This window comes from Pimephales promelas, chromosome 1 (genome assembly GCF_988280905.1).
Source record: "Pimephales promelas chromosome 1, fPimPro1.hap1.1, whole genome shotgun sequence".
Classification (NCBI taxonomy): domain Eukaryota; kingdom Metazoa; phylum Chordata; class Actinopteri; order Cypriniformes; family Leuciscidae; genus Pimephales; species Pimephales promelas.
The window spans coordinates 49,127,086-49,152,562 of record NC_142769.1 but is presented as its reverse complement, the minus strand read 5'-3'; the positions used below and the strand labels follow the sequence as shown (position 1 = coordinate 49,152,562).

The 25,477-nt window shown below is 36.7% G+C and overlaps 2 protein-coding genes across 8 annotated transcripts in view; one reads left to right on the top strand and one right to left on the bottom strand.

Moving 5' to 3' along the window:
- The window catches only part of nlgn2a (neuroligin 2a), a 291,636-nt gene that overhangs the window by 178,904 nt on the left and 87,255 nt on the right, over positions 1-25,477 (bottom strand). The gene's annotated exons all lie outside the window — the stretch shown is intronic.
- On the top strand, positions 13,796-19,175 carry LOC120487502 (uncharacterized). Of its 2 annotated transcripts, XM_089131074.1 has the most exons (4): positions 13,796-14,142; positions 14,841-14,975; positions 15,674-17,923; positions 18,019-19,175. In XM_089131074.1, the coding sequence occupies exons 3-4, from the start codon at positions 16,894-16,896 to the stop codon at positions 18,264-18,266; spliced, it is 1,278 nt and encodes a 425-aa protein (XP_088987200.1). In that variant the 5' UTR covers positions 13,796-14,142; positions 14,841-14,975; positions 15,674-16,893; the 3' UTR covers positions 18,267-19,175. The 2 variants fall into 2 exon arrangements, with proteins under 2 accessions (XP_088987200.1, XP_088987203.1); XM_089131077.1 differs by lacking the exons at positions 13,796-14,142; positions 14,841-14,975 and having other exon boundaries at positions 15,478-17,923.

Here is a 25,477-nt window from a genome sequence, read left to right as displayed (position 1 = left end):
CCCCTAAAAGGTTCTATACACTCTTAAAAAAAGGGTTCCTCTGGGTTCTATATAGAACCCTGGGGTTCCATACTTGGCCAATAGAAGCTTTTATGGTTCTATATAGAACCATTTTGGAGTTCCATATATGAAGAGGGGGATGGAACCATTTCTGGTTCTAAATAGAACCATTTCTTCTAAGAGTGTAGACCCCTTAGCTTCATGGAAGCTCATGCACACACAAACACACACTTACAAACCCCATCGGTTGCGCCAGAGTGAGTGAATGATGATAAAAGAGTGTGTGTGTGTACATTGAAAGCACTGCACTCGTTCTATGCCTCTACAGTATCTTAGCATTTATTCTCTGGCTTTCATCTGGTCTGATCTCTGGCGTGTTTGATGGTGTCTGAGGACAGTGTGTTGTGGTAGATCACAACGTCTCTTTTATTACAGAGATGTGTGTGTGACGTCATACATGAGGGCAAACATATATGGACACCACTGGGATGTGTCTCTGTACCGTGTGTGTGTGTGTGTGTGTGTGCGCGCATGTATTGAAGTCTTTCACAGAGTTCATTGCTTTCAAAAGGTATGGTCACACACATATACACAGAGCACAGCTTTCCTTGAAATAGAAGAGCAGTTTTTAATAAAAGATGACAGAGGAGCAGACTCATGTGTGACAACCGTATTCGCACCCGTACATTTTCAGGACTCACAACCGCTGCACAAACGTGTGTCTAGTGTGTGTTTTCATGGGTATTTTCGCTTTCAGTAACTCACAGCAGCGGGAATTATAACTAATTATAATTATAATTTGCTTTAATGCAGCAGAGATTGATCCAAAGAGCATGTTTCGTTTCAGAAAAAGCCGGAACATCTTTGCAGAGGAGTCACATGATCAGTCACACAATTACTTATTTGCAGTGTTGGGAGTAACGCATTACAAAAGTAATACATTACAGTAACATATTACTTTTTGCTGTAACGCAGTAGTGTAAGGCATTACTAATCAATTTTCAGTAATATTTTACTCGTTACATGTTCAGTGAGGCTTGTATTACAGTTGTATTACAGTGTATTGTCTGCTTAAAGGCAACAGACTATGTGAAAGTTTTAAAGCAGTCTTTTAGTGCCAGTTCAGAGCGGTCGCGTCTGTAACATTGTTTTTTCCTCATAAATGCGAACACGAAAACTAAAATAAAATGAATATTTTAAGTTCTATGGAGACTGGAGAGCCAACCCTTCCTCATCCGATTTGCGCAGTGTAATTAACAGAATTACAAAAAATATATTTTGCCTCCTATTTTTTGTCACGCATGAATGTGTCTTTTCCCTAATATAAAAAATAAAACATAGACTGATATTTGTCTAATGTCTGGAGTCCTTTGAGGAAGTTGCCTATATACGTTTCAATACATGTATTTTCGGAGAATTTTTATTTCAAGTTTTGACTGCAAATGTCATGTCCATAATGCTGGACTCCCCCAATTTTAAATAATTTATCCTCAACTAGTTTTGTGGTGTAGGTCTACGTATTTTATAATGTTAACTTCAAATAATACTAATAGCCTAATTTAAAGATAAGGCCGCATTGGATCTGGACGGTAAGGAGAATAACGCTGGAGTTGGAAGAGGTGTGTCGCGATTCTGTAGGTTCGTGGATCTGAGTCGTGTGGCGAATCGCGATTTCAATTTCATATTGCATATCGTTACAGCCCAAAAGTTAAGTTCTAATTAGTTATTTTGGTGAAAGTAACTCAAAAGTAATACATGAGTAATGTAACGCATTACAATTCGGGGACAGTAATATTGTAACGTAATGAATTACTTTTAAATAACAGTAACAAGTAATACCCAATGTATTACAGTTTGGAAGTAACTTGCACAACACTGCTTATTTGATTAGTCATCTAGAAATAGTGCAAAATCTTAAATGTTTGCCATTCATTCATTCATTTTATTGCTATTAGGCGTTCGACCTCTGACATATATAGCAATTGTAAGTCGCTTTGGATAAAAGCGTCAGCTAAATGAATAATGTAAATCTTAACATACAAAAAATAACAAAGGAAAAAGAAATAAGTTCCAAAATTACCAGATTTTGAAAATATTCTCAGAAGTTACCACAAAAAGTTGCATTGTGAAATTTAAGTCATGACATTATGAGAATAAAGTAATAAGGAAAGTATCATCAAAATGGACATTCCTGTAAAAATAATGTAAACTTTTATACGAGGAGGTCCATTGAGGTAAAAAAAATAAGAAAGTGAAAGTATGATGAATATGTACGTATTTTATAAAGTAATGTTTTGAGTAAAATGTCATTTTTATAGACCAAAAACTAACAGTCCACAGCATAACTAACATGTAACGCTGTATCAGTAATAACTAAGCAGATATAGCATTACATGATGCCATAATAAGCCATTGTCATGGCTTTATGTCCCATTGTACGCATTTGTTGCATTGTGTTAAATAATTTGTAAATAAAAATTAATTCAGTAAAAATGAAGATGGATTTCAATTTTAGGATCATATTTAAGTTATTAAAAAAATCTAGAAAAAATTCATGCATGGAAATTACTTACTTTTAAAACAACAACATAATCCAGGAAGAAACACAATTATAAAATTGCATTTTATTCTTAAAACGTATTATGAGATTACTCTGTTACAACTTATTACAACTTCATTCTCAAAGTCCTTTTTTTTTACGTGACACTCCAACACACTGTAAAAATGAATATGCTTTATCTAATCAATAGAATTGTGGCAACAGATTACAAGCAATATTATTAATTAAATTTAACTAATTAGAATTGAGTAATAATTAATCAGATTATTCCTTAAAATGAGTAAAGTTTACAACCAAAAAATTAACAAAAATATCTCACTATCAGACAGACGTCAAAGATTAATTAAGAACTCTTTATTTTATATTGCCAACATTGAAGACGCCTGATGTTAACAAGCAGAATCACTGAAGGAGAAAACCATCATTTTAAAACAAACACTGATCACCATAATGGTGACTTCAATTTATGTTTTTTTGGTCGTTGTTGTAAGTTTTACTCATTTTAAATGGGTAACTTTTAAGGAATTTATTACTCAATTATAATGTGTTAAATTTAATTAATAATATTGCTTGTAATCTGTTGCCACATTTTTTTTGATTAGATAAAGCATATTCATTTTTACAGTGCATCGTAATAACATTTCGCCAAAATCTCAAAAATCGTAAAAAGTTTTTTTTCCCTGCAATCTAAAAAGCTTTCCGGGTTTTTAAATAACATTCCCAGAGTTGGACTTTTTGAGCCCTACTATATGTTTGTATGCAGTCTTGTATGTTTTCTTTGTAGATGCGGGTCTATGGGCGAAGATGCATCACTATATGCAAAGAAACTCTGTAAACAACATCCTTGCCTTTCTCAAACACACACACACACACACTCTATTTCATCTTTTTATACGAAGTACTGCTCTGTGTGGAGCTCTATACATGTTGAGTAAACTAATAAGTAATAACCCCACCCTTTATTCTTTGCTTTGTTTCTTTGCTTAAAGGTCAAAACTGCAATTGTGTTCTAAAAATTGAGTCTATATTATTTTCTCAGAGGAAAAAAAAAAAAAGAACAAAATCAAAATGAGACGGAGAGAATAACATCAGGCCACAGAATAAAGGAAAACAATGTCAATTCTGAACTGTTTGAATATGTGAGCCTGTCGACGGTGGCTCTGGGACGCAGTGAGCACCCTTCAACCAGCCGGCATTCTGTAGTACACACTCAAGGAAGCACGTTTAAGCATACTTCAGTGTGAGGGAGAGTAACTAGGAGTGTGTGAGGGGGTGAAAGGCACAGGCTGTGTGTGTGTGTGTGTGTGTGTGTGTGATTATAGCTTGTGATCGCTGAAGTGTTCTTAATAAACCCGTCACTGTCTCTGGAGCACTAATACACCAGAAAGCTTCTTCTTTCATTCCCAGCAGGATGAGGACAGCAGTGTGTACTTGTGTGCTTGAGAATGTGACAGAGAAAAAGAAGGATTTATGGGAAAGTCTGTGAGCATAACACCTGCCAGAGAGCAAAAAAATATAAAAAGACTTCCATACTGAGCACTAGAACGAACACACACACACACCTGTCTGAAGCAACGGCCTTTACATGATGTGTGAACCACGAGAGAAAACTACAGCAGTGATTACTTAAATCAATTAAATCTGTATTTGCTACAGTTAAATAAATCAGCCATTTATTTTGATTTCATACACGTCACATTTTGCATGATTCATTAGGATTTCATCTTTCATGAAAATGTAATACTTTTAAGTCCGCCTCTGAAACGCCTCTTTTGTGTGTTGGGGTCACAAAGTTATTTTAGAAAACAGTCCTTCAACCATCTGTCATGGAAATCATTTTAGATAATTCAATCAATTCCTGATGGATAAAATTATATATACACTCACCTAAGGGGTTATTAGGAACACCATAGTCATACTGTACACTGTAAAAAATGATTGTGATTTTAACAGTAAAAGACTGTAAAAATGCTACAGTGAAAAACTGTTAATTGGTTAACAGAAAGTTTCCGTACTATATACGGTAAATAACTGTGATGTATATAATGGTACATTTAATGTAGTTTTACTGTAAAACACTGTTAAATGTACAGTTTTTGGAAGTGAAAAAGAAGAAGTCATTGTATAATTTACAGTGAAAAAATGTAAATTGACTTTCCCACAATTCCCTGCGTGACACTTCACATTTAATGTATTTTAACTGTTTATTCATCATTTTCATAGGTTTTTTTCTTATCAGTTATGTTCATTAGGGTTTTATGTTACATTTAACATTGTTAAATTAATTCTTATTTCATTTTTTAAATTTCAACATGTTACCATGATGGTGTTTGACCCCCTTTCGCCTTCAGAACTGCCTTAATTCTACGTGGCATTGATTCAACAAGGTGCTGAAAGCATTCTTTAGAAATGTTGGCCCATATTGATAGGATAGCATCTTGCAGTTGATGGAGATTTGTGGGATGAAGCTCCCGTTCCACCACATCCCAAAGATGCTCTATTGGGTTGAGATCTGGTGAATGTGGGGGCCATTTTAGTTAAGTGAACTCATTGTCATGTTCAAGAAATCAGTTTGAAACGATTCGAGCTTTGTGACATGGTGCATTATCCTGCTGGAAGTAGCCATCAGAGGATGGGGACATGGTGGCCATAAAGGGATGGACATGGGCAGAAACAATGCTCAGGTAGGTCGTGGCATTTAAACGATGCCCAATTGGCACTAAGGGGCCTAAAGTGTGCCACGAACACATCCCCCACACCATTACACCACCACCACCACCAGCCTGCACAGCGGTAACAAGGCATGATGGATCCATGTGCTCATTCTGTTTACGACAAATTCTGGCATTCAGGAGATTGTCTTGACCAGGAACACTGCCATGTGATTGGTTGATTAATCGCATTAATGAGAAATTGAACAGTTGTTCCTAATAATTCTTTAGGTGAGTGTATTCGATAGAGCCAGACCGATATATCGGCAGGCCATTTTCCATTAGGCATTTTCTAAAATATCGGTATCGGCAGTTATAATGGCCGATAAATGAATATTTAAAAAATAAAATAAATAAAATGTTCCTCTGTTCTGTTGTGACAATAGAAACAAGTTTCTTTTTAAAATGCATTTTAATATTATTTTAGTTAAAACTCATAAATAACTACAAATAACTAATGTTAGGGAAACCTGTCAATATTTTGTTGAGCGTTTCTGAAATAATAATAATATCGGCCGATATATCGGAATATCGGATTTTAAAACCAACAAATATTTGTATCGGTATCGGCCTTCAAAATCCTTAATCGGTCTGGCTCTAGTATTCGATACAATTTAATGTATTAAAACTGAACATCCTGTCATCATTTACTCACCTTGTTTCTTGTTGAACACAAAAATATAGGCTATTTTTAGAAATGCCCTTTTCTTTTATAATTTAGTTTTTTTCCCAATGTTATTTGGTGCATAACATTCTTCACAAATATTTTTACATTCTATAAAGTCATACCAGCAGGTTAGAAAATGACATTTAGCACAATGAGCATCCCTCTAATGCCTTTCCCACCCCAGCAGAAGAACACAGAAATAATAATAAACCAGGAACTGATATAAAAACAGCTTAATGGAAGTTATACCTGCTTAAAGGAGTAATAAGAACCAGTCAAACTGAACTAATATACCCTCACAAACAGGCATAATAACCTAAAGCTGAAGTGTGTAATTTGTTTTATGTTAAAATGTTTTTTTCTATCTGGCTTAATATGCAGAGACAACAACTCTACTTGTAAGATGATTCCCCAGAAATGTGTCAACAATATGGTTTTGTAGCGCAATCAAACATTGATTTTTCATCTCTCTGAAACTGGAGCTGCAAGATTATGGATTTATACCATTCATATTTTCTTCAAAATAGAGATTACGATTCGTCCATGATTCTAAATAGACAGCTAACAATAACATGTAGTTTACTAGTAGTTCTGACAAAAAATGTTAATTGCTTTAGTCTATTTAAGAAAATAATTATCTTTTTTTTTAAATCAAAAGTGTTTGACTCACTCAAACTGGTTTCATTACTGGATGAGTCAGCATAACTGAACAAATCGTGTGAATGAATGATTCAGCGACTCGCTCGTAAAGACTTCTTTTTTCATTACTGGTTGAATCAGCATCTTTGAATGAATCGGTAGCACTTTATTTTACGACCCGCAAACAACTGCGCAAGTACACCGAAATTACAGCGTATGTTTCTGTAATTATAGCATACTTCTGTGTAGGTATAAGGGAACAATATGTTAAGTTTTGGGTAATAAAGGGTAACAAGCAGTTGCAAATAACTTCGTAAGCAAACTAAAATTACTAGGGGTGCACGATTCAGAAAATGTCACGATTCGATTCGATACCGATTTTTTGTCTCGAGATTCGATTCAAAATCGATTTTCGATTCAAAAACGATTCTCGATTCAAAAAACGATTCGCAGGTCTACATAAATGTAGTTTACTTTTTCCTATGTGATTGATTGCAGTAGACATAATTTAAAAGAAAAGTTTGATATTACTTTATATGTCTTCATACAAAAATAAAAACTTTTGCAACTAAAAAGTGCGAAGTGCCAAGCTTTGGCCAGCTTTTAAATACATTTAATTCAAGTTTAAAATAAAACTTAAATAAAAAGCTTTTACATTTAGCTTTAAAGTGCTATAGTCAGATCAAACAAACAATTATGCTAAATGTGGTTTAAGGAGTAGGCCTACTTCAGCTACCAGGTTGACTGTTGAAATGTGAACTCGACTGGGCACATTGAACTTCCTAAAAATATATACTAATTTCATAGAACCCTTGCGAAAATATTTTAAATAGATTTAAAAAAGCCACCGCTACTGGTAACATCTATGGTTAGATTGATTTGTTTAGATCCAGTGAAGTCGTTCATAGGCGAGTAATTTGCGGGTATCTCTAGTTAACTAGCAGAGCATTCATTTAGGTCGCTATTAAATAAGAGACCTGTTGTTTTTGAAGTCAAGCTGAGCGCTCGTGTCCGCTGCAATCAGTGTCATGGATACAGTGTTCTCTGTGGCTCGCGCAGTCTTCTCTCGGACGCGCGCTTCAATCTATCGCCGTTGTGGAGACTCCGGTGAAATCACAAAATGAAATGCACACAAACGTGATGAACATATTCGGTTTTGATGAGAGAGAGAAAAAACTATACGAGTGCGGTTTAGAACCCGTAACCTCTGACACGCTTGGCAAAAGATCTACAGAACTCAAACATAAGATCTGCGGATCGATGCATTTATTTACGGGTTGAGCAGAGTGGCTGCACAGTTTGACCAGCGGGCGGCAAGAACTTGCAATAACTATTTATCAGACCGGCCCTCGCAGCCTCGAAACCATAGAAACACTACCGGACCACCGGTAAAAGTGCCGACTTACCCGATTGCCACTCCGCCCCTGCACGCCATTAAAAAATATAGCCTATGAATCGATTTTTGGAATTCTATGAATCGATTCTGAATCGGTAAAGATTGAATCGCGATTCAAATGTGAATCGATTTTTTTGCACACCCCTAAAAATTACGGTGTACGTTTCTGTAATTGTACATAAAATTTGTTCTTGTGCAATTTTACAGGGTAATTTTGACATCAGTGGGTTGAAAATTAAATGTGTATATATTTAATTTTATATATATTATATACAATTATTTATATATATTTATTTTTTTATATATTTAATTTTAAATATATATTTATGTATATAAACACAGTATGATAAAGATGAATTTATTGGCTTTTCTTACTAGATTTGCTAAGTCAACCCACAGATGTGAAAATTACCCTGTAAAATTGCACAATAACACATTTTTCCAGAAATGTGATAACCTTTATATACAACAGATGTACAATTTTTGCCTGGAATATATTAACAGAATAGGCATCTGTTAGTTTTAAAATAATTACATTATAAATAATTTGCTTGTGTATCTGTTTGTTACCATTTTATTACCCAAAACTTAACATATTGGTCCCACGGAGGTACACTATAATTACAGAAACATACACCGTAATTTCGGTTTACTTACGAAGTTATTTGCAATTGCTTGTTATCCTTTATTACCCAAAACTTAACATATTATTCCCTTATACCTACACGGATGTACGCTATAAATACAGAAACGTACACTGTAATTTCAGTGTACTTACGCAGTTGTTTAATGTTACCAATGAATCTCTGGATACATTTTTTAACAGTCACTTGCGCCACCTACTGGTGTAACGATGTAACTTACACAATCTTTATTTGAAGCGTCAAGTCACTTTCAAAAGGTGGTTTACTCTGTTTTGATCGTTTGACATCAGATGTCGTCAGACATCAGTGTTTCGATCCGAACTTCTGATGAAAACTGAGTGCCAATGCCAGATCAGGATGTTCGCTGTGATATCGTACTTATCAAAGGTTTAATAGACATAGACGAATCGCTGTCATTTAGAATGAAGTTGAAGTATTGAGTTACAAATATGAATAAATACTATAACACAGTATATTAACAATATTAAACCAACACTGATCTTAAGTTGAAATAGTGCAGAGTGCCACAAATAGTGCGTTGGACCGAACAGCACATCACACACACACACACACAAACCTTTTTAAATTGCTGAATTATTTTGCACCTTTTCCTTTCTAAATATAACAGTGAGAGGAAAAGGCTCTTAACAAAACTCACCCTTCCTCTGACTATTTGTCCTGCTCTTTCTCTCTGTTGCCATCATCCATTTTCTCTCTATTTCACACACTCTCTCTTTCACGTCTTTACTCATCTCCATTTCTGAGCGACTGGTCCTCCTCTCTATTTTAGGCCTTCACCCCCCCCCCCCCCATTCAATTCCCTCCTTATTCCGTCAGACGTTTCTCCTGAGCCACAGCGTGGTCGATGAAACACCCCTGTGCACACGGGTATTAGGAGACACACATACACATCTAGCTGGGAGGAAGGCACCTCTCTAGAACTCATCTGAGCTTTTTAGGAGCCAGGACGAGGAGGGCTGAGATTAAAGGAAGAGTGGAGCGGAAAAAGACAGGTTATAGTTATTGAGAAGGTACTCAGGAAAAGGAAAATGGAAACAGAATGGAAGGGCAACATTAGGACAGTCTCAATGCTATCCTTCAGATTCGGCCCTGGAGCCGAAGATTCATCTACAATCTCTGCAAAGGAGCCGTAACTGGATGGCCAGCGCCATTTAAAATCATTTAAGTCACGCTAAGCCAAAAGAAACACTGTCATTGTTGAAATAATGCGGGCCGACGGCTTCAGTAGAAGCAAAAAATATCGTTTAACAGCCTCGAAGCTCACAGTAAGGTTGTCTTTGAAAGGTTTATAATTCATAATTCAACTTTACACTCTATACTGCACTCTAAAAAATGTTGGGTTGTTTTAACCCAACTTTGGGTCAAATATGGACTAACCCAGCCGTTGGGTTAAATTTTTACATTACTTTTTTAACCCAGCATTTTGAGTTTGTCCATATTTGACCCAAAATTGGGTTAAAACAACCCAGCATTTTTTAGAGTGTGAGCAATATAACCTGGACAGTCAGGGTAAAGTCAGGCGGTGCCTCCTCAAAACAATAGAAAAATAAAACAACACAAATATTACAAAATATGACATTAAAAGTAGGGATGCACGATATATCGGCCAGCATATCGGTATCGGCTGATATATGTTCATTTTTAATGTTATCGTTATCGGCCTGGTAAGAAAATTTGGCCGATATATTAAAGCCGATACATAATGTATTATTCCCTTCAGCTGAGACGCTCATTGAGAACTGTCTATGTTTTTGAATTTCTTGAAATATGATTGAAATCTCTTCAAAAAATGAACGCAAATCTGTCATATCGGCTAAACAACACTATAATGAGAACATCATTATAATTGTGGGCTTGGGACATGGATTTAATTGTGAGACTTTTATTTTTCTAATCAGGCTCTCAAAATTAGATAAAAATTATTTGGATTTAAGTTTATCGGCCGATATATCGGTTATCGGCTTTCAAATATAAAGAATTATCGGTTATCGGTATCGGCCAAAATTTTCATATCGGTGCAAAGTGTATGAATCGCTCATTTTCCTTAAAGTAACACTGTCCAAGAGCGACACCGGCAGGTAGTTACACAGGGACGATGCGTGAGCCCATTGACTTTTAACAGACCCCCAGAAGCATGCGGTGAGTTTGAGGGGGGGTTATTGAGAATGAATGGGGGAAAGTCACATGAGAGGAGCCAATGCCTCCACCGCGCTATGATTGGTTATGATCAACTATGCGATAAATCCCGCCTCTCATTTTCATGCTCGTTCCGCATCCACATTTCAATGTGAGTGAATAAATACCATAAATGTGATGATAACTTTTATATTACAACAGTATGTTTTCTACAACAGTTAGAAAACATAATCTGTGTGTATTTTTAAATGAGCAATAAGCTTGGTGTAATTAAAGGTACATCATGTCTGTGACCCTGCAATGTTTACCGAGCTTTGATGACTAATGATCTGAAAATAAGTTGACTATTGAAAAGAATTAGCTGAACATCAGTTTACAAATAACATATAGATGTAATCTGATATTTGGAATAAATGTAAAGCTGCTTAAAACACTAACTTACTGAGCTGTATCCTTGGTTTTAATAAATAGAACATTAATTATATTGTTAATTAAAAAGAAAATACAAAATAGAAATGCATTTTTTATAGTGCAAGTAAAATTGAACCAGGAAAATGTGTCAACATTGAGTATAACTGCATGGACATGAATTTATATATATAAAAAAAAAAACGATGAGGACTTTGCCTCCTCATTTGAGAGCGCCGCTGCACGCCACTTAGTCAGGGTAATGCCATATTTAATTTTTGACAGGAAAATGAAAATGAGGCTGTGAGGAATGGAAGTAAGTGTTCAACATACCATACTGCTGTTTAACAACACATTGATAGTTCAGCTGATGAAATATATTTTTCACAAGAATTTCAGTAGACATAAAATGTTGTGAGTTTTGAAAATGACTAGGACTTTTATACAGAGAATGCCATTGTCTATCCCTCACAGCCTTGATTTCATTCGCACTAAACTCAATATTGTGCTTTACTATGGTATATAAGGAAGAATCAGAATGGATTTATATATTTCACAAGAGAAAGCAGAAAACTGGTATAACTATATCAATAAGGGTCAGAAATTGGCTATTCCTGGCCAGCAACACCTGTACCCTTCCAAAAGATCCCAACGATAGAAACACTGAACTGAACAAGTCTGACATTAACTATTTAAACAGCACATTTCAGGATGGATTGAATTGTGAACCCGTCACAATATAAATCTGACTTTGCAATAGAACAAGGGGTTTCCAAATATAATGGGCCTGACCGCAGTTAGGATTGTGCTTTCACTTCATTTTGATGGTCCCTTCAACACATTCTGTTGACTATAAGTAGCGATGCACCTACATGTCTACTAGCCCTCATTAGTGTGTAGGGTTGGGTATCGTTTGAATTTGAACGATTCTGATTCCGATTCCTTCTTTCGATTCCGGCTCCTAACGATTCTCGATTCCGATTCTTTTAAGAGGCAGGGTCAAAAAAGTTTAGCTCACCTTGCTAACCAAAGGTATTTCTGAAGGAAATAATCCTTTCTGAAGGAAAAACTCCTTCTGTCACAAATTTTGCATTTTACCGAGATTTCGTTATTTTTTAAAGCCACACTTTGGACCGCCGACGTAAGCTACTCATGTTCGACTCGCGCGATTATGCGATATAACACTTCCGGTAGACGCTTCTTCATTGGTGTTGTTCAGCGGTTTCTTCTTCCGGTCGGCGAACTATGAATATCGAAACTAGGAATCGAAATTTTAACTTTTGAACGATTCCGGGAAAAAACGAAAAGTTAGTCCCGGTTCCAATCGATACTTGATTCTCGATACCCAACCCTATTAGTGTGTTAGTAGAGTATTAGTAGGGTTGGGTTAGAATAAGTTGACATGTAGTTGCAAATTTACTTATAGTTAGTAGAATGTTTATCAAAATAAAGTGTCACCAGGATTTACTTGGTGCACAAACATAAGTGATCTTCCAGGGAAATACCATAATAGAATATAATATAATACAATTTTAACTTTAAAGTACCACTTATAGTGTGCGTCAGAAACCAAACGCCTATAACCATATCTGATCTTCCTCAGCTCTTGATAAACAGTGATACGAACTAGGCCTGCATGATAAATCGTTATAAAATCACGATCTCGATTCACCCTGTTCACGATTTAATTTTTAAATTACTTCGATTAAAAAAAAAAGAAAAAAAAAATCGGTCTTTCTTTTGAAGCGTGTATAGCCTACTACAGTGTGTGTGTGTGTGTGTGGGGATAAAAAAGAAGGCTGTCTATGAACTAAATGTGTCTTATTAGTGGAAACTGTGGTGCGCGAGCACTAAAAACGGGCAGCGGCACAGACGAGGAAGCTGGTCGAGAACTGACGAGAGAGAGAGAGAGAGAGAGAGAGAGAGCGCACGTCTGTTGAATGCTGCTGGTCGTTCACGTCACGTGTTATTTGGATGAAAACTAAATCGTATATGTAAGTAAAGTAAAACATGACCTGTTACCTGATTTATGTATAACGAGTGGTTCTCTACATTATTACTGGCCGTTTGCAGGTCAAGAAGTTCAATGAACGCAAACATCCAAGAATACTGAATTAAATTGTCTTTCACGTCTTGCGCTTGTACGGACGAATTTACACAAAATGATGTACAAATAAAGTTGTTTATAGTAAACAAAGTCAGTTATATCTCAAGTGAATGCAAGTTAGCCATGTTCAAATGGGGTCCGTGCGTTCGGTCTTAAAGGGGCAGGAGTTTAATAAAATCCAAGGACAAAGAAATTACTCACTGCTCGAGACTAAATAGTCTACCCTTTTAAACTTTTAAGTTTTTTTTAACTTAAACCCTTTTTTTCATAAATCTTTGAATTTATGTGTAATTCCATTATTTATTCTTATTTTGTTTTAATTACATACAAATGCAGTGACAATTCAGGGATCTGTTATTGAAGTCCTTGAAATCCAAAAAAGTAGTGCTTGAAAAGTCCTTGAAAGTCCTAAAATTTCATTTTACAGAATCTGTACGAACCCACACTTATGAGAAAAAAATCGTGAAAAAATCGTCATATCAATTGTGTTCATGCGACGAACAACCGTATAAGTCCAAAAAAACAAAAATTGAGATAACCATGTGATTTGAATGTGTGTGCGTCACTTTGTATACAGAATCACTTTGGGGGGGTGTTCGCGCGACCAAAACTCTGTATTTTAAATTTTAAAATAGTCTCACGCGGAAGAACCGTTTATGTCCACTAACGAAAAATGGAGACGCCGGTTGTTTTCATGTCCGCTGCGGACATTAAAAGGCAAAACCTCGGCAAAAAAAGGAGAACGAACATGAATGAATGGAAGGACAGAGCGAGGAAGTCTTTGAGGGACGCTGGGAAACCATACGTGAACCGGAGAGGAGAGCAAAAACGAGGAAAAGATCCACCGAAAGAGGTGAGTGAAAGAACCGTATACAAAGTATCTACCTAACTTTAGCGGTGACAGAGGGGCGTGTAGGCTACTGGGCGTCATCTACAGTTCATTTAGCTCACTCTGTTTAACTGATCAAGTCATGAATGGGTCGAAATGAATGCTGTAGGCTATTCCTTATAACCAGGGATAAATTAATCGCAACGTTTTAGCTGCGTTTGATGTCCCTAATGTTAGATAGCCAGATATTGTTAGCTGGCTAGCCAGTTACTTTGTAACGTAACTTTAGCTGGTCACAGCCAGGTGTAACTGCAGCGTCTAACGTTACTAATGTTCATACATCTCAGACTGTTTAGCGAATCAAGTCATGAATGGGTGACTTAAAATGAAATGAAATCGAAATGAAAGCTGAGGAAATTAGAATTTGATTGCTTTATGTTTTCACTGAAATCGGTAAAAAAAAAAATAGTAACTGACATGTTTAAAATATTTTGATATCATTTTTGAATCCCCTGTTACCATTAATGTAACACTCTGTTTTGTAATATTGTATGCTATGCTTTGTTTGTTACTTGTTATTAAATAATAAAAAAATGTAATAATAAAATAATGCATTTACACATTACACATGTAAGCTGTTCTAGTTAGTAAACCTTAACAGCTGCTAAGAGCTCTAGTGTTCTAAAGCTAAAAAACAGTAATATGATTTTGTTTCTGTTAAGGGCAAGATGTGCAAGGAGACGTGTCCCAGGCAGTGTTCAAGCCTAACAGAACAAAGAAAAATGCAGCTCTTCACAGAGTTTTATGCTGTCTCTTATGAGAGGCAGCAGGCTATCATTCTCTCTGGTTTGGAGCAGGTAGGCTAACTTAAGCAATTCATAACCATATCATGTCAACTGTATGCAATGCATTATAATGTTGGCCCATGAAATAACCAGTGAATTAAATATTACTGTATACCTTAAATTCACTAAGACTGCACATGTGCCTGATCACTGTAAATGTTACATTTTGTGAGGATGGATGAATGATGATCGGCATCAAGTAGGCCACCAAGTGCATTGCAGACCACAGCACTTTGGTGCCCTAAAAGGCATACACATGGCTTATTCATTATCCTTACCAAAGCCTACTCACATACTTAAAAGGATACCTCCACGTTTTCCCTATTTAAATACACTTACACGAGTCGACCTAGGACGGTGACACACAATAAAATATTGCGCTTTTCTAAGTGTGTAAAGTGCATAACTATATTGTATGGCGGAATACCACAGCAAGTGCTTGGGAGAAATTCGACTCGACGCATATATATCCCCCAGGGATAATATCACTCTGGAGAGGACTTTTCATGAGTGATGATATTACTACGCCGAGTCAAAGTGCTGGTGGAGGTGTTTGGACCACGTTAATATAGTTATATATAGTAATAAAAGTTTAATATGAAAAACCGGTGGAGTATCCCTTTAATGACCTTAATTTGACAGCTCTACATGACGGCTAGCCTGCTACGCTATGGTAAATGTATTTTTACTTCATGTCTTTTTACTTCTAGCACAAGGTGAGTCGCAGACGACCACGTGGGCCTGACACTGAGATTACTAAGAGGAAGTACACCTTCAAGTACCATGTGCAACAAGGAGGCCAAAGACTTGCTGTTTGTAAGCTCACATTTATGTCAGTCTTTCAACTGACCAACAGTCGCCTACAGGCAAGTTTTATATAGCTTAGTGTTTTACTTTTGTTAATTTTTTATTATGCATTAATTAGATACATTGTCCATAACATATTTATTTAAAGTTACTTATCTTTGAAAAGGTTATTCAAGAAAAGTTAGGCAGTCAGTCAGAGTCAGAGGGAACAGAGCAGGTAGCTAAAGTCAGGTCTCCATTAGAGGACTTCAGAGGGAAACATAAGAACAGGTGAGTAAAAAAAAAAATCATGAAGGACCTCATGCTCTCGTCCTCATATTTTTTTTAAAGCTGCACCATTGTCAGCATCTGTTGCCTTACAACATTCCCTGGTCTAATGGTACACTGGCATTATAGGGTGTCTGGTGCCTTGCCACCTTATAACGCCAGCGTGCACGTACCGTAGTGGTTAGGATTCAGCTCACTGTTGTTGCCCAGTCAGGAAACAAATTTTTGCACTTTGAGATTGATATCAGAGGCAAAGTGCTATGCAAATGTAATGTATGATTAATTTTTGTATCTTTACAGCATGTGGATTTTTTAGGGATACTTTAGATCTGGAAAGATTAATGTGTATTTAAAATGGGTCATTTATGTAGTAGAAATGTGAAATTATGTTTGAATTTGGAGCTTTCTATTTTTGATTTATGGGGATGAAAGACAACAACTCCCAAATTGTAATGCTAAAACATACATCAATCGATCACATATTTAGCAATCACACAAACTCTACATTCAGATTCACAAATCGTAATAAATTCAGTTTGATTGAAACAAAAGGTGTGCATGTAAACAATGACGATTTTTGCTTCATCAGAGGATTTTTTCCAGACAAAAAATACATAAATCTCTCATCTCAGGGGTATATGAGGGAGGAAAGCATGGTAATTCAAATACTAAAAAGAATTCGGTTATCTAATGATCCAAAGTTTAATGCTAAATCCTGAAATATCGCTTTAATGACTGTATGTGAAAAACAATATCCTGTAGTTTAGAGGAAAGTTAAGAATTATGCATTTATTGTCACAGAAACAATGTAATTGTGCAAAACAGACCAGCATAGTTTATTATTATTCCCTTGTTCATGAGTTGTTTATTTTTTAGGCCTCATAGCATTCATCCTGCAGTGAGAGAGGGGATAAGAGAGCATATTTTGAGCTTCCCACGCCAACCGAACCACTACTCACGAATAAAGGGAGATGTGGAGAGGGAATACCTGAGCCCTGATTTAAACCTGCTCCGCATGTTCCGCCTGTACAAGGAAAAGAATCCAACATCCACTGCAAAGTTCTGGCTCTATAGGGACATCTTCAAGCAGCAGAACCTCAGTTTTGGGCAGCCAAGAAGTGACACTTGTGCTAAATGTGATGCCCTGTTCTCAAAATTAACAGCTGCTACATCAGATGGAGAAAGGTTGAAGATCGCAGCCGAGAGTGAGCTTCACCACCGGAAAGCTGAAAAAGCGTACGCACAGTTGCAGGCTGACACAGAGTGGGCCAAAGCCAATGATGACTGCCATGTCATTTGTATCGACATGCAGGGGGTAGTGTTCACACCAAACCTGACACACTCCAACGTGTACTATCAACGACAGCTGGCCAACTACAACCTCTGTATCCAGGAGATGGGCACTGACGATCCTCCTACAATGTGCCTTTGGCATGAGGGCATCGCTCACAGAGGTTCCATCGAGGTGGCAAGCTGCCTTTTAAAGTGGGCAGAAACCTCTTTCACCCCCCTAGTCCAGGCAAAGGAACGGAAGCTCATCGTCTATAGTGACCGATGCTGTGGGCAAAACAATAACTGGCGAGTGCTAAACCTGATGGCCCTGCTCGTATCTAGAGGCTACTTCAGTCAGATAGAGCAGAAGTTCATGGTGTCTGGTCACTCCTTCCTTCCCTGTGACCGTTCCTTTGCCACGTTGGACAAGAGGCGCAAGGTATCCACACTCCACACCCCCAGCGATGTAGCCGAGATGATCCGTGGAGCCAGGCAGCAGCATCCATTTAAAGTCATTGAAATGAAATGTGCAGACTTCAGGCAGCTCCCTGATGCAACATTAAAGCGTCCACCTGGCTTCCTAATTACATCCATGATGTGGTTGAAAGTGACAGGTAAAAAACTAAAGTTTTTCTGAGATTAACAGTGTTGGGGATATGTGCATGAAAGAAGAATCTTTAGTGAATTTCTTGTTGAATCATGATTTCAGCTGCTGATCCATGGTGTGTCCAGACAAAAGAGAGCCACAGCATCTATGAGGGATGGAAGACCTGGCTGATCACCAAACAGAGGAAGAATCATCCACCTCCAGCTCCCTTGTTCTCCACCACGTATGCTCGTGCTTACGAGGACCCTCTGCCCATCAAGAAGGAGAAGCACCGTGACCTAATGAAAATGCTTGCCTACATGCCAGTGGGGGCCCAAGCATTTTATGAGGCATTAGAATGTGAAGAGTAGTCTGGGATGTGTTGTGCAGGGTAAGGTGGGTGTGGCGAACAGGACGAGAGATGTGAGAGAACGATGCAAGGCCAGTGGTGCGAGTGTTAATGAACGTCACCTGTGAGACGCACCGGTCTCGCATCTCTCAACGTTGTCACTCCTCCTTTATGCTTCCGCTCCTCCGTGAGAGATGCGAGACCAGTGCATCTCACAGATGTCACTCATTAACATTCACACCACCGGCCTTGCACCGTTCTCTCACGGCCCTCTGCCTCATTCTATTCGCCACAGTGGGGTATATTGTGTATATTGTGTAAAAGTAATCATAAAGTAATCATAATAGTAGCTTATCTTGTATGTCTTATCTTATGTTGTATAATAGGAATATATAGGTATTTATTTATTTATTAAATGAATTAATGGGCTGATTATTTCTGAAATGTATTATAAAAGTTAAAAGGAACAAAAAAGCAAGATGTATATAGTAAACTTGCATATACTGTAACATAGCATGGAATATTGATAATGTATTGTAAATATGTATTGTTTACCATTATTACTGTTGTTTATTGTTTGTATGTATTGTTGATTGTATGTATGGTTTATTGTTTGTACTGACGTTTATTTTATGTGCTATGAGTAGGCCTATGTATTGGTTCATTGTTTGTACTGTATTGTCCGTATTTTTGTTCTGTGATTTACGTTGACAAAAAATAAAAGAAATTGAAAGAAAGAAATGCTTAATATTTTCTTTAAGGGTCTGTTACTGTATTAAATCTAAGTTAAAGGAATCAAATCTCCAGTGGTTTAAAGTGATATGATAATTTGGACTTATACTGTTCTTCCACACTAACTGGACATATACTGTTCTTCCACATTTCAGAAATGTAAACTACTCTAACTTTTTATTTTTATGATTGATACTAAAAAATCTTATCTCATTAGAATTGTGAAGCTTTTGTTGTCTATCTTCAAGTTAAAAAATAATAATAATATAATATTCAGAGTCCAAATTTAAAAAAAACGTTATTATTCAAAATGTGAAAAAATGGACTTATATGGTTCTTCGTCTCAAGCCCTCAATTCTAAGCTAAAAAATCGTGATTCAAATTTTTCCCAGAATCGTGCAGGCCTAATACGAACAGTAACGGTGGCGTCGGTTTTACCGTATCTATTCCCGCGGGAGTCCTCGTTCTTTTGAAGTTTATCACAGTGGATTCTCAGCGCTGAAAACAGCGTCTTCTCGATATGAACAACATGAACCAAACTCTTCCAGTCTCAGCTACAACTGCAGTGTTTGAGGTCAAAGTAGACGTTCACGGGCAGCCAATGAACACCATAGACAGGCTATATGGAAATGTGTTACAGGTTTGTAACAGGAAGTGAGACTCTAATTACTGACGACTAATTTCACCATATTGGAGACAATAACTTTTTTTTGCTGTGCACCTTGATCTTTGCAAAGCACTTAGAAACTGTGCAGACCTTTTACATTCTAACACACTGCATGAAAGATAATGTTCGAAAAACACTTAAAGATTTCACATCACCATTGGGAAAACCCATGCGGTGGCAGTGAGATTAACACACAGTGATGTTTACTGTAGTGCCAACAGGAAGGGAATGTGAGGCAGTGTGGCGATGTTCAAATGTATGCAGATTTATGTAAATGATCTCACATTCATGAGTCGTGACATTTTGGGCTTGTTTTGCACCATGCGGCTCTGAGTAAAGGGGAAATCGGAGCCAATTTGGGCTCAATTCTAATTATGACTCATGTGCTCAGATAAACTGCGAGGGCACACTTACATTAACGCAGAGCCGTAACCAAGTCGTGGCTTTTTATGTGTCCAAAATGATCAAACCTAATTAAAATTTATTTTGTGATCTCAAATCTCTATCACCATATAGAGATTTCATCATTTCTGTTAAGCTTTTAGGTTCGGTTGAGCTTCTGTGATATAAAAGCCTAAATTCAATCTGTCCATCACATAAAGTGATGAAATTCAGAACTTTTGGACTAAACCGCTCAATTCATATGGATTAGTTTTATAATCTCTTTGTGAACTTTTTGAAGCGTCAAAGTGGTAGTTGTGTAACCTCTCAGATTTCATCAAAAAGATCTTCATTTGTGTTTCGAAGATGAACTAAAGAAATTAATGACTGAATTTTTGGGTAAACTAACCCTTTTAACTAACTATTGATTTCTCCTGCTGAATTTATTTGTACACATTGTCAACTGCCTGCAATAGATATCACTGGTGCTGCTCTTTAGTCTTTGTTAGGATAGGTGAGAATCGATCCCAGACCACGGTGTACCTCAAGGTTCTGTACTTGGTCCTCTATTATTTCTCATTTATGTGCTGCCACTAGGACAGATCATCAGACAGCATGGTCTCAACTTTCATATTTACGCCGATGATATTAAAATTTATTTCTCAGCTAGTCCACCCACTTCTTGTTATCTCTTGCCTTCGTGAACTTAAAACAGACGTCTGATAACTTGTTGATTGGCCCTAAATCACAGAGTTTTCCCCGGCATGACATTTTCATTGATACTAATGGTGTCCAGATTAGGCCTTCAAAAACTGTGCAGAATCTGGGAGTTTTGTTCGACTCCTCGTTATGTTTTGACTCAGGTTATGATTTAATGGTTTATGATGTATTGGTTTATGTCAAGGTGTCATAAAGACATCTTAAACAATGTCATATTTCCATTCAAAATGTCACATAATGACAGTTGTCATAAACATTCATAAACCCTACTTCATATTCAAGACATATGTCATGGTTATGAAGGTGTCATGTCAGTCTTATGCACACTCCTTCAAGTAAAGTGTTACCTTTGTGGCTTACATATGGTCAATATACACTCTTAGAAGAAAAGGTTCTATATAGAACCTTAAAAGGTTCTATCAGCGCTACGTATTTGGAACCCCTAAAAGGTTCTATACACTCTTAAAAAAAGGGTTCCTCTGGGTTCTATATAGAACCCTGGGGTTCCATACTTGGCCAATAGAAGCTTTTACAAAAAAAAATGGTTCTATATAGAACCATTCTGAAGTTCCATATATGAAGCGGGGGATGGAACCATTTCTGGTTCTAAATAGAACCATTTCTTCTAAGAGTGTACCTCAAATTCAAAGTTCAGACAAAACAACTGCAATAGCAAAAATTCACTGTGACAATTGTTTGTTTGAGATTCCACTGTTTGAGATTCATCAAAGTTGTTTTTTGTTGTGGAAGCTCCTCTTTCCGCCACATTATTTCCCAGACTTAACGTCGACCATTTTACCATAAATCTACAAGAGCATTTATCTTATATAAGCACATAGCATCACTTTGGCAGGATGCAAGCAGATGGTGGACAAAAGAGTGTGTGAGCTAATCTGTGGAGGAAACAGGCCTTATCCCAAGTGATGAAAGATCCATTAAATAGTGTTTCTAGGATGACACCGTCAAAATAGCCAGCAGTCAACAATATAGAGAGAATAATGTGTAAGCGTCTGTTAGAGCTGCGACACATTTAAATCCCATCTATCTCCTTCCTTCTCCACACCTGTTTAAAACACCATGCTTTCATATTTCCTACTTTGAATTCCATTTCTTTTCTCTTTAATATTTTTTTCCACACCTCTCCTGGCACTGACCACTTTGCACGGAAAGGAGAACGGGGGAAAAAGACGACAGAAAGCGTGTGAGAAAAAGGACAGGTCACATGGAAGAGGTGGAAGGAAAGGGAGGAATTATACTGGACAGACAAGTGAATGTACAATAAACAAAATGAAAACATAAATTTGTATCAAAATATCAGAATTGTCCATTAGACCTTGCAGTGTTAATGAAGACATGCCTCTATTTACTGCAATATTTATTTAACTGAGAAATGCTTAACTAATATTAGAGCTATATAAAATTCATTATTATTAACTTTTTATTTTTAAAAAAATGCACATTATATTTATGCATATTTGTTGTTCATTTAATAAATAACAACAAATATAATTATCATTATTATTCATTTAATCTTCAAATGGTCTTTGTTTCCTGTTTACACTTCTGGGCTTCGGGGTCTATATGACCCCAACAATTGAATGAGTAATTGAACAAAAAATCTACATTTTTAATCATACAAATAATGTATATTTTTTTTGTTTACTTCTCATCTATTCATTAATGCTGTGTTTTTGGAGATATAAAGTACTTTTGTATCTATATACCACACAATTCCTCAACTACGCCATTAGCTTTAGCATTAGCATATGAAATACTATTTTTTTATGCAGATACATTGCATTTATGCTCTAGTACTAGGCCTTCATTTCTTTGTAAAAAAAATTCAGATTTATGCCGGATGACATGAAAATATATTTAGTTTTTTTTCACATTTCCCATTCATTTCAATGTGGGGTCATATTGACCCTGAAGACCAGAAGTGTGTGTATAGATCGATAATGTATGAAAAGTCACAAAATCTGATTCCACTGAGATGAAGGGAACCGTTTTTTTTTTTTTTTTTTTTTGGTAAGTAAAAGTCAATTGGGGTCATATAGACCCCTTGACCCGATTGAGGGCTACTTAAAACAGTTTTAAATAGTAAATTAGGTGCTATTAAATATCATCATTACATTTCAATGGTGTTGGTATCGACTAGTGAACTTCATGGCAACCTAGATCACACAGGAGAAAAGAAAGATTTTTTTTTTTTTTTTTTTTAGTTTTTTTAATTAAAAATGATTGAATAAAAAGATCTGGATTCCATGCACAGAGAGAGTGGGCGAAAGTGCGTGAAAAAAGAGTGTGAGAAAAAGCCTACAGCCACACACACACACACACAGAAAAGAAAGGAATATAAGGCATTAAATGTGGGCTTCATGAAAAGGTGGGGGCCTGCAGAGAGTAACAGGCTGTTCTGATTGAAACCACACCTCTGAGCGCTGGCTGCTGACTCAATATGGCCGGAAGAATAATCAGTCCAGGCTCTCGATCGCATTACTGAGGGGGAAATCATCAGCGCATGAGGGAGAGAGGTGCTGACGGACAGACAGAATGAGAAATGCAAATATGAGGAGAGATATAAAACAAAGGGAAAATAACATGTGATCAAACGCCCTTAAATTATGCGCTGTTGAGCTATTTTGATTATACATTAATATAATTTATCCTGGGTTAGTTAATTAACATTCCTATTTGCATACTTCAGTGTCAGCAATTCTGCAAGGAATCCTAGTTGGTACATTACTAAAGCCAAATAAACCAGTTACAATTCTTGTATAGGCTTTTACAATTAAATTAAATTTGGTAACACATTATTTTACAGTGTTGTTATATATGTTACATGTAGTAATAACTATAATTTAAGCATAGTTACATGCAACTAACCCCTAAACCAAAGTGCATCATTAATTAATTTTTGATATGTTTTAGCTTGCCTCAAGTGTATCCAAGATGTTGGTTGTCTTTGTTTCCACAGAATTTTCAATTTTGATATTTTTAGGTCAAACCGCTCTTGTCTGTCAGTCTTATAATGGAGGTCTATGGTCACCACCTCAAAGAGCATGCACAGAGAAGTCCAAATTAAACATGATTTAATGACTCGTAAATGTAAACACACATTGACGGCCTAAGACATGAAACGAGCGGTTTGAGTGAGAAAATGAACAGTATTTATATTGTTTTTACCTCTTGTAACCACAGCCACAAAGCGCCCGCGCCCTCAGATCAGTTGGACGTGGCTGTGGTTACAAGAGGTAAAAACGATATAAATACCGCTCGTTTCGTGTCTTAGGCCACCAATGTGTACTTACGTTTACGAGTCATTAAATCATGTTTAATTTGGACTTCTGTGTGAGGTGGTGACCATAGACCTCCATTATATGACGGACAGACAAGAACGGTTTGACCTAAAAATATCAAAATTACAATTACAGCGGAAACAAAGACACACCTTGGATGCCCTTGAGGTAAGATAAAACATACCAAAAATTAATTTCAAAGTGAACTATCTCTTTAATTACTGAGTAATATTAAGTAACCAAGACACCGTAAAATAAACAGTAACGGAAATGTTTATAACAATAACATTATTATAACATTGGGGTCATTATTTGAAACAACGAACATACATTAAATATTGAAGAACAACTAAAAATGCAATGAATATGTAATATAGTGCACATATATTAAAGTTATTTTTCTAGCACATTGAATGGCTTTAATGTAGCATTATGTTACATTTACAAGCTGTTTTATTAACTTTATTGTCTTTCTGTGGTTTTCCTCATTTCTCAACTGAAAACAACAGACTCTTGAGATTTAAGAATCACAATCGGGTCATCAAAACCAATTTAAATCGAGAATTATTAGTTTTACCTAACCGTATATACAGACATACCGAATCTTAAGACTATAAGTCGTCACTAAGAACCTTGTAATCTACTCTCACTGTCAAAAAAAAATGTTATAGTCACCTTACATAAAGGCGAAAAGGACTACATCCCATCTAAAGACCTTTAAATAACAAGGCTGCAAACGGCTGATGTAATTCAACCTGTCTTCTTTGGGAAAAGGCCCATCAAAGAGACGTTTTTGAGCACTATCCTCCACGAGGGCTTGGAGAGGATGGTTTCCAGAGGAACGGAGGATGTCAATTGGTCATAATTATCATCACTGCTAGAGAGGATAAATACCCACTTCTCACCCTACCTGTCATCTTAACCTAACCCCCCCGTCCACTGGAAACCTCACACTCGGAGGAAGCGAGAGCGCTTTGAAGAGACCATTGAGAAGCCCTTCAGGACAGAGTGGAAGAGCTCTGATCATACGCCATTTAAAACAGGAGACGCTCGTGAGAGGAGGGAAGTGACTGCTAGGTCAAGCTGCGGCAGTTATCAGCAAATTGAATAATTATATTTTATTTAATAAGAGAACTTGCATATTTGATGGAAGTACTGGTTCACAAATGAGATCTCTTAAAGGGATAGTGCAGGCAAAAATGTAACCTCATCCTCATGTTGTTTTATAGATATTTTAACCAGACAGTCGCCAGCATTCTTTAAAATATCTTCTTTGTGTATGAATATCTTAACTATTTCTTATTTTCACAGATTTGAGTAACCCAAAACTCAGTTCACTTTCACTCACAGTAGAATGATAACTACCCAGCCTGTTGGGTTATAGAAACCCAGTGCTGGTTTGTCAAATTTAACTGGATCGGTTTTCAACGATCC